A 14673-nucleotide genomic window follows, 5' to 3' on the forward strand; every position below is an offset into this window, starting at 1 on the left:
TTTTGACGTCACCGCGACGAAAGGGAGGAAGACACGACCTATGTGTGTCAGTGCTGGCAGGACAATCACGTGATGGTGATCAACGGGAGGAGAACAGCGCCTGTCGTGTGTTAGGGCTGGCAGGACGATCACGTGGTCGTGAGGGAATCCTTGTCCATCTGACAGATGCAGCCAGTGAAAGTTTCCACGGGAACTGTTGGCCGCTGGCTTTTCGTCCACGTTTCTCGAGGAAGCATGTGACAGCGTAGACTGTTCTAGCAATGCAGGTGATGACACGGCAGACACGCCCCATGTCTCTCATTCTTTCTTTTCCTCTCTATACACATACATCTTCGAGCTTCACCAAAATGAATCAGGGTATCAGCTGGACAACAATATGGATGCATTTATTGTATGTGATTGGAACTGGAATGCCAACTGTGCTAGTTAACACATCCATGTCAATGTTTTCATTTTTTTGTTTGTTTGTTTTTATGTTCACTTCATTTCTTTAATCTCTTCGTAACCTGAGTCTGCTTAGTATATCTGAAGCTTCCATTGAATACACACAGCACATTACTGATGAAAGTCGTTATGTTTATAACTTACGAACTGGCCAAGCGTGTCATGTCAGTACGGAATCTTTCAGTCTTCGTTCTGCTTCGACGAACGCTACGAGCAGGAGGAGTTTGTCTACAGCCCAATAGGAGCACCCCGAATGCCCATACCCCCGAGAGAAACGGAAGAGCAGAAGCGAGTACGGGTTATGAACGAAATTGAGGCTGGGTGGGCTCGACGGGAGGCGATAATCAATGATGTTCACGACAATTACAGGCAAGTGGTGATGTTTACACTGTCAGCTGCTTGACAGGTGACTGAAGTGAAGATAATTCTAGTCTCTCTCTCTCATATATATATATCATATATACATTTTCCTCATAGAAGACGAAAAAGTAAAAAACTATCAAAAGGGACACACTAGTTAATACACAAATGCATTTCTACTGCAAGAAAACTCTGTGTGTTTGTGTGTGTGTGCAGCAAGCCCTTGCGAATTCTTGGAAGAATGAACTTCTATAAACGTTATCCAGCTGCGAAGGAAGCTCAAAGACAACAAGAAAGGGATCTGATAGAATGGCACAGAAAGCTCCCTCGTCACTGTGTCCAGGTAAGTCCGCCATTCAATCCAATGAGCTGGTCACTCTTTAACTTTCGGGTCAACACCTGTTATCCTTCTACTGTTGGGTTTTGCCGAGGTTTGTATGTGCTTGTGGTGGGGGAGGGTGCGGGGTGTGTTTAGGAATTATTTTCTTTGCTGAGGTCAGTAACTGGTGAATAGATTACCACCATCCCAGTGCATTTCAGTTTCAGTAACTGTTGCAGACAGTTTTTAAACCGTTTTCCGTCCCTTTCAGGCGAATTCTTATGGCGAAATTGTCGGCATCTCGCGCTTTCTACAACAAGAAATTCCGACTGCCTTTTACCGCACCACCGCCAAAAGCCTCTTCGCCCCTCATGCCTACTACGAAGACCCAAGTCAACATCGAGACCAGAGGTCCGTCTCATTTAGAAGCTCCTCGCACCACATGGAACATCACAGGGAAGTGAACAGAATAGCGGACCATCCTGACCAGCTGCCCGCTTTCTACAAGAAATTTGTACGAAAACTGAACAGGGTATGAATCTTAATGTCCTACTCATAGGTAATGAAAGCTGTCTCGGGGTTGCTGTAGAATAAAAGCCATGCTAAGTCCTGCTCACCTTAGCAAACAGGGGTGAAAGGTTATCAGATAAGAGACAGGTAAAGTAGAAGTTTGGTCCACAGCTCCAGCCTCTTTGTAGGAGACACATAAGCAAACCTACAGCTGCACACGTGATGCTTACAGATGGATGGCCGTCTCCTGACGTCTACTCGAAGGGGAGGGGAAATGAAAATGAGGCGACTATGTTAGAGAATAGGTGACAAGAGAGTCGCTGAGTGAGAGTGGCGATAATGCTACGTAGGCTGATTAAAAGAAATAATGATGAGAATATTAGTCCGATATCAATCTGAACGCAAAGCATCAATATGTTGAATTTGCTTGTTAGTCGAGATGCGAAGTTGCTCACATACCTATTGTCCATCCATGGAAACAAACAAACAAAACAAACAAACAAACAAACAAACAAACAAACAAACAAACAAACAAATTTATTGTTTAACCTCTTTTTATTCTCACGGAATAGATAAAAAGGGAGATCAAAAGGAAAGAACAGCAAGTGGCAGGCGATCTTCTCACCAAACAGGAGTTTGTCACGCCCTTCCCTATCTACGTTGTATTCGGCGTTACACCCAAGCCATGCTTCATCCACCCTGCCTTCGCCCCGTGCAAAATTGGAAGGTGAGCTGACGACAGATGGCCAGGTGGTAAGAGCGTGGATATGAATAATACAAGTCCGAGATGAGAGCGTGGATGTGAATTATAGAAGTCCGTGATGAGAGCGAGGATGTGAATTATAGAAGTCCATGATGAGAACAGGGCATTGTGGTAACAGGCGCCCTATCATGGCGCCTTATTAGCCCACCATAGGAACCATAATAAGGAGGCACTATTATATATAACACTGTCTAGAAGGATTTTATTTCTACAGTAACCCAAAGCTGCCAGCAGCAGAGAAATATAAACTGCCCGAATCCCTCAAGCGCCGGGAACTTGAGGTGAGGAGTTTATTTGAGGCTGGACAAGTAGTTAGGTATTAAGGTCCAATGTATATAGCAAGCAACTTCTGCCCACACCCTCTTTCTCTTTCTTTCTCATGCGCACGCACAAATACCCATTGATCCCCCTATAGAGCGCGCGCTCACACATACACACCCACACATGTTGACTGGCTGACATAATTGTGTTTATTTGTACTGCTCTTATAGATCTTTGACGTGTCTATAGTACTGAATAGCTGACTCACTCATCATTATTCCTGTGGCCTTTAATTGTAGTTTCTTTACACTTTAGTTGGCAGGAAAGGGCTGATCAAGCTTACTGTAATACGCTATCCTGCGGGGTTACATATCCTTACATGCATTACCTTATACCTTGTGGGGTACAGATCCCTCCGTGTATTACATATCCTGCAAGTGCAAGATTTCATGCTTCGTCATGCAGCATCTTCCTTGGTTACAAATTTGTAGGCAATATTATCCATGCCATGCTGAACTAGTTTTCTTTTTGCAGATCCATTTCCCGAACTTACGCCAGTCTCGAAGGAGGAGCTCCTCAATTGGCAGCCAATGCAGCAAAGCTACCAGCCAACATCGATCATCAAAGGTAGAGGAGAATATAGATGAGCCTGATGAAGCGAAAGTGGAACTATCTTAATGACGATGGCTGTTGAGCAGGAACAAAGGTTTTCACTCTTTTGCCTAAGACAACATCTTCTCCTGTTCCTTCAAACATTGCAAAGTCTGCTTCTGCATTCATGATGTTTCATCTGAATAAAGCATGAATATTAATTATGAATGTACACTCGTCCCAAACAAACGCCAGCATCGCCATTTCAAGTGTGCACGTGGCTCCTGCGCGTTCGTGTCATGGCGGCCAAGACTAAACATGAATGAAAACTAGTTATCAGTTATTAACTGGACGACACATATTATCCTACAAAAAAATGTTCAGTAGACCTTTAAAAGGTAAGCCACAGACGGAAGGTTATCCCCACAGGACACCAAATGAGTGGAAAACATCTCATGCAAATCACTATCACATGCCAAAAAACCCAAAGTTATTTCATCCCTTGACTGGGACTGGTCGTTGAGGGTGGAGTACATGGATAGACACGGCAAACAAGCCAAAAGCAAAACAAACGATAAAAAAATAAATAAATAAAAGACAAAAAGAAAATCAAGTAAAAGACAAGTCGATTGTACAGCCATGTACATCTGCATAGTCGAAGTCCATAAATTTATGGAGGATGGTCAAAGCAAAACATAAAACTGCTGCATTGGCATTTCCTAGAATTCAAATGACAAGCCTGTGATACTAAAACGATTGCAGAAGCTGAAACTTTTTTATTTCTAATTGTTTTTAAAGCAGAAGGACACGCCTATGCCCGGGTCTGACTTGGCAATGCATCATCAACATAAATCCATAAAACAATTAAAGCACCTAACACTCGGCGCCGGATTACAGTACATGATCAACTCATTAGTTTCCCCCCACCAGATGGCTCTACAATAGTCAATAAATCCGCCCAGTGACTTGCGGTGTGTTTTTAATACAGGTGGGCCTTTTGCGGTGATAAATCACTTAATCATTTGTCCTCACTGCAGTGAGAATTGTTGGGACAGGTCAGTGCTAAAGCCCTCAATTGTCATCATTGCAATGATAGAGGATTATGAGGTTCCAGGATGAGATCTCGATATGTGTGTGACACTTGTCTATAGGCTAGCCGTCTGGAAGTTAATGGGGGAAGGGGTGGGTCCTTCTGCTTACTATATTCTTTCCCTAATTGTACGAAATCAACAATATGTAGAAACCTTTTCCTATCAAACTATCCATCAAATACTAGCCATTAGAACATACTTCATAGAACTTCAGGCATAAATTCATATCATCGTGGAAACACTTTCAAAATTTGCTGCAATTGAAATACTTATTTGAAGAAAGTCTTGGGATTAAGTGTATCTACTCATGCTGAGAAGAAGGTTAATGTTATCATCTTACATGATAGGTACAAATCTTGCCATTGCATAGAATCTTGATAAGGCAATAAAGTTCTGCTTCAAAAAGTAGCTGAAAGTTATCACGAGAGTTGTATGGAACTTAGCACAGTGGCTTAACTTTCCCAAAATAGTGTTCTGTCAACACAACAATTACAAGTCTGAAATTCTACAGATCTAGGAAACATTAGTACAATCAGACAAATTATAAATTACCAGATTTACTTTACCCTTATCTGACCCCTCCCCCCACAACCCTTTAAATGTGGTATTAAAGAAAATATATTAAACACAGCACTTAAGCCTATTAAATAATCTGAGTGATTTAGCTTTTTTAACCAAATGTTGGATTTACAGTTCACTTAAATATCCTCAGGAAAATGAACAAGACTGCCAAACAAGCTCCTGATGTTTCTTTTACAGACGCAAATAAATAAATGTGAAGATATTTCCTAAATCTGTAGTTTCATCAAGCTTCAGTTGATGGTGTTTGTTCTTGGGATTTAAGATATTTTACCTCACATAGCAGGGATTTGTATGGTGGTGTGGTCAGATTTGTAGTTTTTGATTAGCCAGCTGATACAGATGAAGCCTAAGCCTCTTGGATCAACCTGATCTGTGACTCATACACTACACTTCCTGCACTTAACAGCAGGTTAATTTAAAAGGTTTTTTTTTAGCAGCAATTATTCTGTCATGCTTCACCAGAGGAATACTATAAAATCCATTTGGGTAATCAAACCAAATTTTCTGCATACAGTGTTGTGCATGAATGGTTGCACAGGTGCTTAAAACATACCAGCAAATGCTTTCATAAAGCCAAGCACACATTGCTGACAAAGCCCAAGCACACATCACTGATAGAGCTCCTGAAATCAAAACGAACTTTACCCACAATATTTACCTTGAGAAAATTAAAGTAAAAACCTTGTGGTAAAGTGCAACCCATTGAATTTAGTTATCTTCTTTCTTTAATCAACTTATTAAATTATAAGTTTTTATAATCTATCATGTACTGTTTAAAATAAAATAGCATTTTAAAAACAATTCAGAACATAAATATAATTTGAATATCTGAAAAGAATGGCTTTAATTACATAAGAATACTTGTATGCACAGCTGTACAGGTCCACTCATTCACCACATTCATCACCTATTTCTTCAGACAGTCCTGTGCAAAATCTGATAGCTAACCTCCAAATAGAAAACAATATATTAATAAATATTTACAGCTTTTTCCATCTAACACCATCTGAAAAGGATTGGAAAAAAAACTATAAACAATGTTGAAATAAAAGTTGAATAAAGATTTTTATTTCAAATGAGCTACTTGTGTCATGGTTAAAATATAAATTATTTCAAAGCAGCCATAAATGAAGAATAGTTACCATGACAATAGGTGTCATGGAAAGAATGACAACAATGAAAGACTCCCGGAAATATAAAATATCTATTTTTTTTTATGTGTTATTTCAGGAGTGATTTTCACATGCATGAGGGGGCAGGTGGAGTGACAAGTCATGGTCAATGTTGGATATTCATATGATAAAAAAATAAAAACCTTTCGTCTTCCAATACATTTTTATGCATAATGTTGTGTTAACTACATGCAGCCTGATGTATAGAAAGACCATCATAACTGCTTTGGCAAATTTCATAGGCGAAACCTGTTGTAAATTCCATACACATCATGTACATAAAATTTGATCTGCTGCGAGATTTCTCAATAGAAAATGATTATTACAATAGCTTCCATCCCCTACGTAAATAAAGCAAAGTTACCATGTACAAACAACAAAATAAGCCAACAGCTCAAAGGAAAGTATAAGCATTTTGCAGTTCAGTATTTTGAGTTTTAATATCACTTTTTGTGATCCTTGGGTCTGGATATGTTCATTCACTGGTGTGCTGCCAGGGTTATATTTTATACAGGGGACAGAAGCTAAAGGTTATTTAACCTTTCAATGTAATTAACTCCCTTCCAATAAGAGAAGGTTGCTTATAGCATATCAAAAGCTCTTTGATCAGTATGTTTTGATTCAGTGCCACTATCTTATAACAACTCAGGTGAGACTAGTTAACAGTGTATATGTACATATTTTACATAAAAGCCCTCAAGCACTGTACTTTCTGTACAAGCCCTGACTTTTTTTTTAAATCCTGGATATAGAAATCATTGTCACTGGACATAGAACATAGCATTGTCACTGGCTCAGTTACACAAGAGCATAAAAAAAATATTACCCTCATCCTTTAACTGTCAACGTTTACACAAATGACCTGACACTGATAGCATCAAGGTTTTTCTACCTCCATGGTTTACAACTACAATCAAACACAATATGTGGTAACAAATATGCTAATATATTTAGCTGTATTTATGCTCATCCAAGAAAGCAAGCTATGTAAACAGAACACTCATAAGCAAAAGGAAGAGCGATAATCATAATCTTCACAATTAAGAGTGAAATAACTACTTCATTCAATGCACACAGAGCATTAAAATACCAAAATGAATTCTACTTCATTTGACTTTCTAAATTTAGAATTAAAAATGTTCCTTTTCCCAAATCAGAGAAATAAAGCTAATCCACTATGTTAATTATATAATAAAAAATACAAAGATATTAATACAAATCTTTAAAATGTATTGCCCACATAACCCCATACATACTGCAAACAGAAAAGAACAGCATCATGATGTGAAAATATGTCCTGAATATGCATGTGGGTGGACAATGTCTTTATGACACAAAATATTAACATTAATAGATAGTCCTTAAGTTTGTGCCGTTACTGAAACTGAGTTGAGTTTTGAACATACAGATGTCAAGAGATTCGAAAAGGAATTGCAACAAGTAAATTATTTACAAGATTCTTGTTTATAATATTTTGCAATTTTGTTTTGTATCATAACAGTCTTGACATATCATATGCTAACCAACATATTCACAAAAATATTATCCTACTTAGGTCACTTAAGAATGCATTACATTCTATGACAACAGCAACCACTGGACTGAAAATAATTGACAGGGATTACTGCAAAGCAAAACACACAATGTTATACATGATTGAAAATAAAATAAATCAAGAATAGCCGTTAACAGCTGGTCCAGTTGGAAACTGACAGCTAACAATTAATTTTTGATATGCTGCATCTTCTTGTTCTATATTGTGGTGAGAAGCAATGAACTCCTCAGCTTGAGTCACCAAGTGCTGTCTTTGTAATGGGTTCTGCATTAGCGCCGATGCCTTTTCACGAAACTCCTGTAAATGTAATTCCATTTTGAGATCACATTGCATGGACTAACCTTCATAATAAGTACAGAACAACAATAATAATAGTAATAATGTGTTTTTCCACATGATCTTGATGCAATGAACAAAAGAACAGCACAATAAACAGACACAGTTGCACAGTTTACAAACAACAAACATGAAAAGAAGAGATGAGGGAGGGAAAATCTATCAGCAAAGTCACTGACTACTTGAAGCAATCACAAAAGGGGTGGGTCTTAAGGCCAGCACTGAAAGTGTCAAAGGTGGTCAATGGGCAAAGCAAAAGGGGAAAAGGAACCAGATGCTGGGACTAGAACAAGCAAAGGAAAAGAAAGAAGAAGTGTCTTACTTGACGCAAGTCCCTCAAGTTTCATATTTGTCCGTTGATCTACATGAAGTTTTGTATCTAATGTTCATCAGTACATCTGTTAGGATATTTGCTACGTTCCTGTGTGGATTTCTGTGTCTGCACCACTTTTTGTCTTTTCCTTTTTATTGCTACTGTCACATCTGTGATATCTTGCCATTACTTAGATTTTAGATGTACACTTCGCTAATGTTGACTTCAAACTCTGATTACCTTCATACAGCTGATACAGAAAGTTTTTATGCCAACTTCAAACTCTGATAACCTTCAAGCTGTCACAGCAAGCTTTTCGTGATAACTTTCATATATTTTTGGATGCAGAACTCTATTGACATTGAAGATTCCGTATAATAGCAGGTTCAATGCATCTGTTTAGTGTGTCTAACCTTCCACTGTCTTCCTTTTACCATTACTAGTTTGGGCAGAAAGTGTGACCTGCCTGTGTTGTAATGCTGTGCGTTACATGTGCACAAATTAAATTAAATTAAACATATACAAGGTCCAAATGTCCAGACCATAGCAAGCAACTAGCAGGGTGTTAACTTCTCACTTCTCAGACAGGTATCTAAAGGTCAGTCCATGAAAGTAGTGATTGAACAGCATATAAAAATGGAACATCAAGAATTTCCTGAAAGGTGAAAACTGTTTGATCTGAATGTTTCAAGCTTTAATGATAGCACATATATACAAGACAGAACTCCACAGACATACCTCTGGAGTAGAAAACAACAAGCCATTTCGTCCATCCTGTATTATGCTGCTGTTTCCTGGAATGTCTCGTGCTAATACAGGCAATTTCATCTTCATGGCCTTCAAGTTATAAACAGACCATTATAAATGTTATTTCCTGGACAAGAGGAATGATAGATGTCTTTACATTATTAATACACTTTCATGGCTTAACTTCTTCACGAAAATAATTTAGGAGTGGTCGGATGATGGGTGCGTGTTTGTATGCCTCTAGGTCTATACGCACAAGCAAACCATATATTGCACAGACAGTCTTTCGACATATTTTTAGAAGATATACTCTTAGTATAAAAAGATATATATACAGTCTGATTTTGCAAATTTTTTGGGTAGGGTTAACATATTGTGGTAAAATGTCCTGGACATTGGTTTTTTTTTCCAAAATAGGACATTAAGCAGATCTTTGAAAACATCATTGAAAACAGAGAGATAGCACGGTTTAGGGGCAAGATCCCCATCAACAGGGCTAAGGATTGATGATGAAAGATGACCGAGGATGATAGAAGATCATGATAACAATGGAAATAGATGATGATGACAAACTTACTTCTAAAATGGCCAGTGACATGCCTTCACTCTGAGATGAATTGACCAGTGCAAAAACCTGCTGCATTGAAGCATGTGCACAAGCAGTAGACAAGCCAGGTATATGCACAACACCTTTACATCTGTGAGAAATGTGAAACATTTGGTCTACATTAGCATATATGCAGCCAACACATTTTTCTGTTTATCTGTATATAGTATGTCAAGATTAGAAGACTAACAAAAAAAGAATAAAATTTTTAACAGAATACTAGTTTTGAAAAAAAACAGTTTTCACATAATATTAAAAACTTGTCCTGTATCACACCTCTTTTAATACAAATATGAAAAGATTTTTGGAATTTGGTCAACATGGAAAATGAAAATATTTGGGGTTTTTTAAAAAATCATTTAGTATTTCAACCCCCTTTTATCAGTAAGATCAAAAGTCATGATTTTTCAATAATAGTCAAAATAGATTCCTGCTTAATGCCTTGATTGAATATAGATTATTGCTCATTGGTCCTTTTATTTCATACCTGTTCAGTGCTGGTTCAAAATCATTTCGAAAATATGAGTCATCTGCCTGAGAGGAGGGAAAAAAAAGTGTAAGCAATATCTTAAGCCAGTTTAATTAAACTTTGTAATAAGTTGTTTATAAAATCAAGCTACTGTAATGACACCAATAATCAAGTTCCAGAAAAATAATAAAAAAAAAGGTAGCCATATCATCATCTTACCACATGCCCAATGATGACTAGAAAAATACGGCTATTTTCTTCATGCCACTCTGCAACAAAGTCAATGCAGTCGGGTTTCTTAAAAAAAAGAAAGAAAAAAGTTATATGATTAAAATAATCAATTTGCTTTCAGCATCATTCCACTTCCCATCTATTCCATGCTAACATAAGACACTTTATGCCTTTTACGAGCATTTGGGGCTTTACATTTTATGATCACAAAAATTGTGAAAATAATCTTATTTCGTATGTGCCATAAATTTTTTTAAAAATATTAAAAAGAGATCTGGGAAAACATTTTCTAAGTACTTTGAATAATTAAAAACAAATCCTCTGTCCCAATTTTGTAACAATTTTTTCAAAAGGTTCTTCCGCTGAGGATTTAAACAGAATCAAGATATTATCACACTGTAGGTAAATATTACTAACTGGAAATTTCATCCATCAGAAAAAGTGGATTTTTCACTGGCCGAATAGCTCCAACAAACAGAAAGATGTGATTCTCATCTGCCCTTACAATGCCATGATGTTCAAGTAAGTGTGCAGAGAGACAGAAATTGGATGGATTTGTTGTGACAGCTGCAACAAGACAAAGTGAAAAATTATTTGATCTCTATATCAACAATGGTCTTGAATACTGAAGAAAAGAATGAAAATAAATAGAAATGATGACTTTTCATAAATTGTGCAACTTTATCAAGACATAATGCACAATGTAAAATACACTAGATTTGTGAACTAATATAGCTTTAGGATCATGCAAAAGTATGAACTGTATGCTTTCTTTGCGATAGGCAGAAATCCCGCAAAGCTAATTGTAATCTTGCCTTTATAGTCTGCATGTTAAAGAGATAAAGTTATTGTAGTATAATAGTAATAGAAAAAGTAGCAGCAACAGAATCACATCATCAATAATATACTACTTTGCTTATACTGTATCCTAAGAGGCAGAAGATGATGATTATGATAATATTGCCTAATGACAGCAATGATATAACAAACAAAAATACAGTTTCCCTCATATATACCAAATATTTGGATTTATTATCAGTGTTCACTAAAGCAATGCACTTTTTGTGAGATATAAGTCTAAAATTTCCATATAATTTTTCAGAGCTGTCTCACTGACTGAGCTGTATTCTAAAAAATTCCTTGGTTTATAATAAAACATAACACGAAGGTGGTATTTACATCAGGACTGTTGGACCCAGGGTGCTTCACATCAGTAAAATGCATTAAATTAGGAAAAAACATATAAACTTACCTTGTCTTATCACAGTCAAATTACCGAGAGAGAGCTGGGGCTGAGGGGGAAAAAGAAAAGTGGTACAAATGAAATAGAAAACATGTATACACTTTCATTAAACAATAACACAATAATTATTTTTTTAGCATGGCTTCCATTATAAAGGTGCTTTTTGCATGCGCTCTATAAAATGCATGTCTATGTGCATATGTCTGTGTGTAATTATGAATGCTGTTCACATATTTACTCATCTGAAAAATCTGTGCAGTCTCAAAAAGGTATAATTGTAAGGAATTTTGATAAGTGTAAAACCTTATCATGCAACTGCATTAACTTAAAAAGTCTGTCTTACTCACCCATAAAGATAAGGCTCTTGATTGCAGAGATTCACTGAACGCGACAACATACCTGGATTTTAAATTGGAAAAAAATTCCATAAAAATTTATATTTTGATTTACATACTTCTATCAAACAGTAGCAAATAGATGGTCTTTCTCTCTCTCTCTCTCTCTCTCTCTCTCTTACCCTCCAATGTTCTTCTAGTATCAATCACAAATGTATTCTCATGACTTGTTTCAGTGGTTGGAAAGCTATTCAAACGAAAAACAAATTTTATGAAAAGTCCTATGCTGCTGAACCTGAACTTACCTGGCCTTGTATATGGCAGCTGTCATAACTTTCTGGTACTTTTCTTCTTTGCTAAACTCATTTACATCTGTGCCTCCCAAGATTAATATGTATGGTACATTGCTGTCTAAACAAACATGATTTTTCAAATACTGACACTGTACAAAAACTGAGCTTATGATTGAAACTTGAAATATCTAATTTCCACCGAAAAAAAATGTAAAAAGTTACTTTTGAAGTCAAATGGCTTGTAAAATTATTAAGCACTACAGAACGGTGTCATATCTGGTTTCTTTTATCTGAACGTATCTTACAAAATGATTAGGATAAAAATGTCAGACATTAGGATCTACGTTCAGGTATGTTTTAAAATGATGTTCACTTCTAAATAATACAAAGTGTCTTTATCTAAAAGTGAGGTCAGAAATTTTTTCCAAATCTAATATAGCTTGCAATCAAACCTTTCATAAACCTTCCAGCGTGGTATGCGTGAATTCCAAGCACAAGATCAATTTTATACTGGTTTAATAAAACATTAATTCCACCACATTTCTCCACATTTTGTGGATCCCACAAATGACAATTATAGCCATGTTTTTCCAGGTGTGACCTGGAAATACAGAGAATGAAAATATTGCTTGAAGATCCTTGTATTTTTCATAACAATAACAATTGACTGTACTTCTTCAAATTAATCAAACATTCTTTTTTTCAAAATAAAGTTCTTAGGAGATGAATTTCGTCTGTAAGCATGCACAGGAAGAAAAAATGAATTCTTATCCTCTAATCTATTATCCTGACCTAAGTAAACATATATATATATTACGGTTTTTATTTAGTTATACAAACAAGGGGGGAATGAGAAACAAAAAAAGTTATTGCCAAATCAGACTGGTTATGAAAAAAAGAACCCATCAGAAATTGTGGGTTACAAACCTGATGCGAAAAATGGTGCCAAAATTTCCTCCTTTCAGCCGACAGGGTGATAACAATAACAGAGCAGATGGCATCCTCTCACAGAAAGGCCCAAGGCCAACCAAGTGCTCAACTGAAAAATGGTAGAGACCTAGCTCATCTACATTCCTGGTTTTAATGAAAAAATAAAATACACATGACTGAAGGACTAAAGGTAAGTTTTATGACGGCTGAGTGGTCTAGAGCTTTATTGAGTAATTTGCTAAAAGCCAGTGCTCAGGGGGAAGTTAGGGGTGGGTGTGGGATTGGTTGAATCCATGCTGGAGTAAGCAAAATCTGTGATTTAACAGCACTGACAGAAAAGTGAAATGAATTACTGCAAGTATTCTTTTAACCAAGAATAAAATAAGTGTACTACTGAAGAATTCCATGAAACCTTTCTAAATCTACTACCAATTTATTTGTAATGGTCCCGTCGAAATAGTTTACATTTCCCCCTATTGTAAGTATCTGAGACAATAAATGACACTAGATAAACTGATGATGTAAGCATGTGTATTACTCTCTACTGTAGGAAACTCAATACTGTCAAAAACGTTTCCGCGTCTCACCTTTAAACAACAATCCTCAATAATTAAAAAAAAAAAATGCTTCCTACCAGCTTCGACAGCCATCCCTGGAACATCGAAAAGGTGTGATCACGGACGTGTATAATACAAGTTTGTGGTGTAATCCTTTTAATCCACAGAGTTCTTCCGATGTATACCTATTTAGGTTTCTTTCTGCTGTGAAGCAGATCAGTTCGACGATAACCGTTAATCCTGGGTACTTTGCTGCTCACCAGATTCCTTGGTCACTCCCGGGTGCATAAGGGGTGAAAAAAAGAAGGGGAATTCCAAACCCCCACCCCAAACCCTGTCTTCCTTCCCGAATTCCAATTCTAAAATAAGTATAGCTCGCAAATCTATGAATTATTTGTTATTCTGTTATAACTGGTATATATATATATGATAAGGGGGTTTAAAACAAACCCACTGATTCATCTAGTCATTCAAAGTTAGTTCTTTAAAGCGCTAATCAAGTTACTAACACAATGCCCACCATTGGTGAACACAGCTGTGAAGAGCTCCTGTAAGGGGAGCTTACTTTGTGACAGAATTTCCCACAGCAAAAATTCAAAACCCTAACTAACCCTAACCTCAATTGTATATTTCCACACAGAATTTTCAGTGAGATTGTTACATAGTAATGATGTAATACAAATGATGCAATAATGTGAATAATTGTCCCTCATTGTGGAGGATACTGAACTGCAGGGCATTAGCTAAGAAAAGTTGTAGGCAGGTAAGGTGAGAAAAATAATTAAACAACCCATGAATTAACAAGCATGCGCGAGTGAAAGATATATTTTTTTTCATTGTTGAACTAGAGAGAGAGAGAGGAAAGACTGAGAAATCTTCTGAACTGCAAAAGTTTGCTCTGATTTTTATATTCAACTCTGTGTGTGTGTGTGCATAATTAAAGTAATTGTTTCAGTTCAGTTAT

General features: G+C 36.8%; 2 protein-coding genes across 3 annotated transcripts; one reads left to right on the forward strand and one right to left on the reverse strand.

The window, feature by feature from the left end:
* On the forward strand, positions 1 to 3469 carry LOC112562785. The gene is made up of 7 exons (XM_025236268.1): positions 1 to 266; positions 629 to 813; positions 1021 to 1147; positions 1395 to 1655; positions 2206 to 2360; positions 2611 to 2677; positions 3192 to 3469. The coding sequence occupies exons 1-7, from the start codon at positions 261 to 263 to the stop codon at positions 3333 to 3335; spliced, it is 945 nt and encodes a 314-aa protein (XP_025092053.1). The 5' UTR covers positions 1 to 260; the 3' UTR covers positions 3336 to 3469.
* A 2498-nt stretch (positions 3470 to 5967) lies between these two features.
* Positions 5968 to 14265, reverse strand: LOC112562786 (glycosyltransferase 1 domain-containing protein 1-like). 2 transcript variants are annotated; one of them, XM_025236269.1, is made up of 12 exons: positions 13787 to 14261; positions 13150 to 13261; positions 12675 to 12823; positions 12235 to 12340; positions 11942 to 11993; positions 11604 to 11643; positions 10769 to 10918; positions 10340 to 10389; positions 10139 to 10185; positions 9622 to 9742; positions 9036 to 9134; positions 5968 to 7945 (listed from the first exon to the last, which is right to left on the reverse strand). In XM_025236269.1, the coding sequence occupies exons 1-12, from the start codon at positions 13800 to 13802 to the stop codon at positions 7766 to 7768; spliced, it is 1122 nt and encodes a 373-aa protein (XP_025092054.1). In that variant the 5' UTR covers positions 13803 to 14261; the 3' UTR covers positions 5968 to 7765. The 2 variants fall into 2 exon arrangements, with proteins under 2 accessions (XP_025092054.1, XP_025092055.1); XM_025236270.1 differs by lacking the exon at positions 10769 to 10918 and having other exon boundaries at positions 11628 to 11643; positions 13787 to 14265.
* Positions 14266 to 14673: the final 408 nt, after the last annotated feature.

The sequence above is a fragment of the Pomacea canaliculata genome, linkage group LG4 (genome assembly GCF_003073045.1).
Source record: "Pomacea canaliculata isolate SZHN2017 linkage group LG4, ASM307304v1, whole genome shotgun sequence".
Lineage (NCBI taxonomy): Eukaryota > Metazoa > Mollusca > Gastropoda > Architaenioglossa > Ampullariidae > Pomacea > Pomacea canaliculata.

Coding starts and splice junctions, on each gene's coding strand:
- LOC112562786 (XM_025236269.1), bottom strand. Junction 10,390..10,768: donor TCTGATGGATGAAATTTCCA/GTTAGTAATATT, acceptor ACTTTGTTGCAG/AGTGGCATGAAGAAAATAGC. Junction 7,946..9,035: donor TGTTGTTTTCTACTCCAGAG/GTATGTCTGTGG, acceptor TTACATTTACAG/GAGTTTCGTGAAAAGGCATC.
- LOC112562785 (XM_025236268.1), top strand. Junction 1,656..2,205: donor TTGTACGAAAACTGAACAGG/GTATGAATCTTA, acceptor CTCACGGAATAG/ATAAAAAGGGAGATCAAAAG. Junction 2,361..2,610: donor GCCCCGTGCAAAATTGGAAG/GTGAGCTGACGA, acceptor TTATTTCTACAG/TAACCCAAAGCTGCCAGCAG.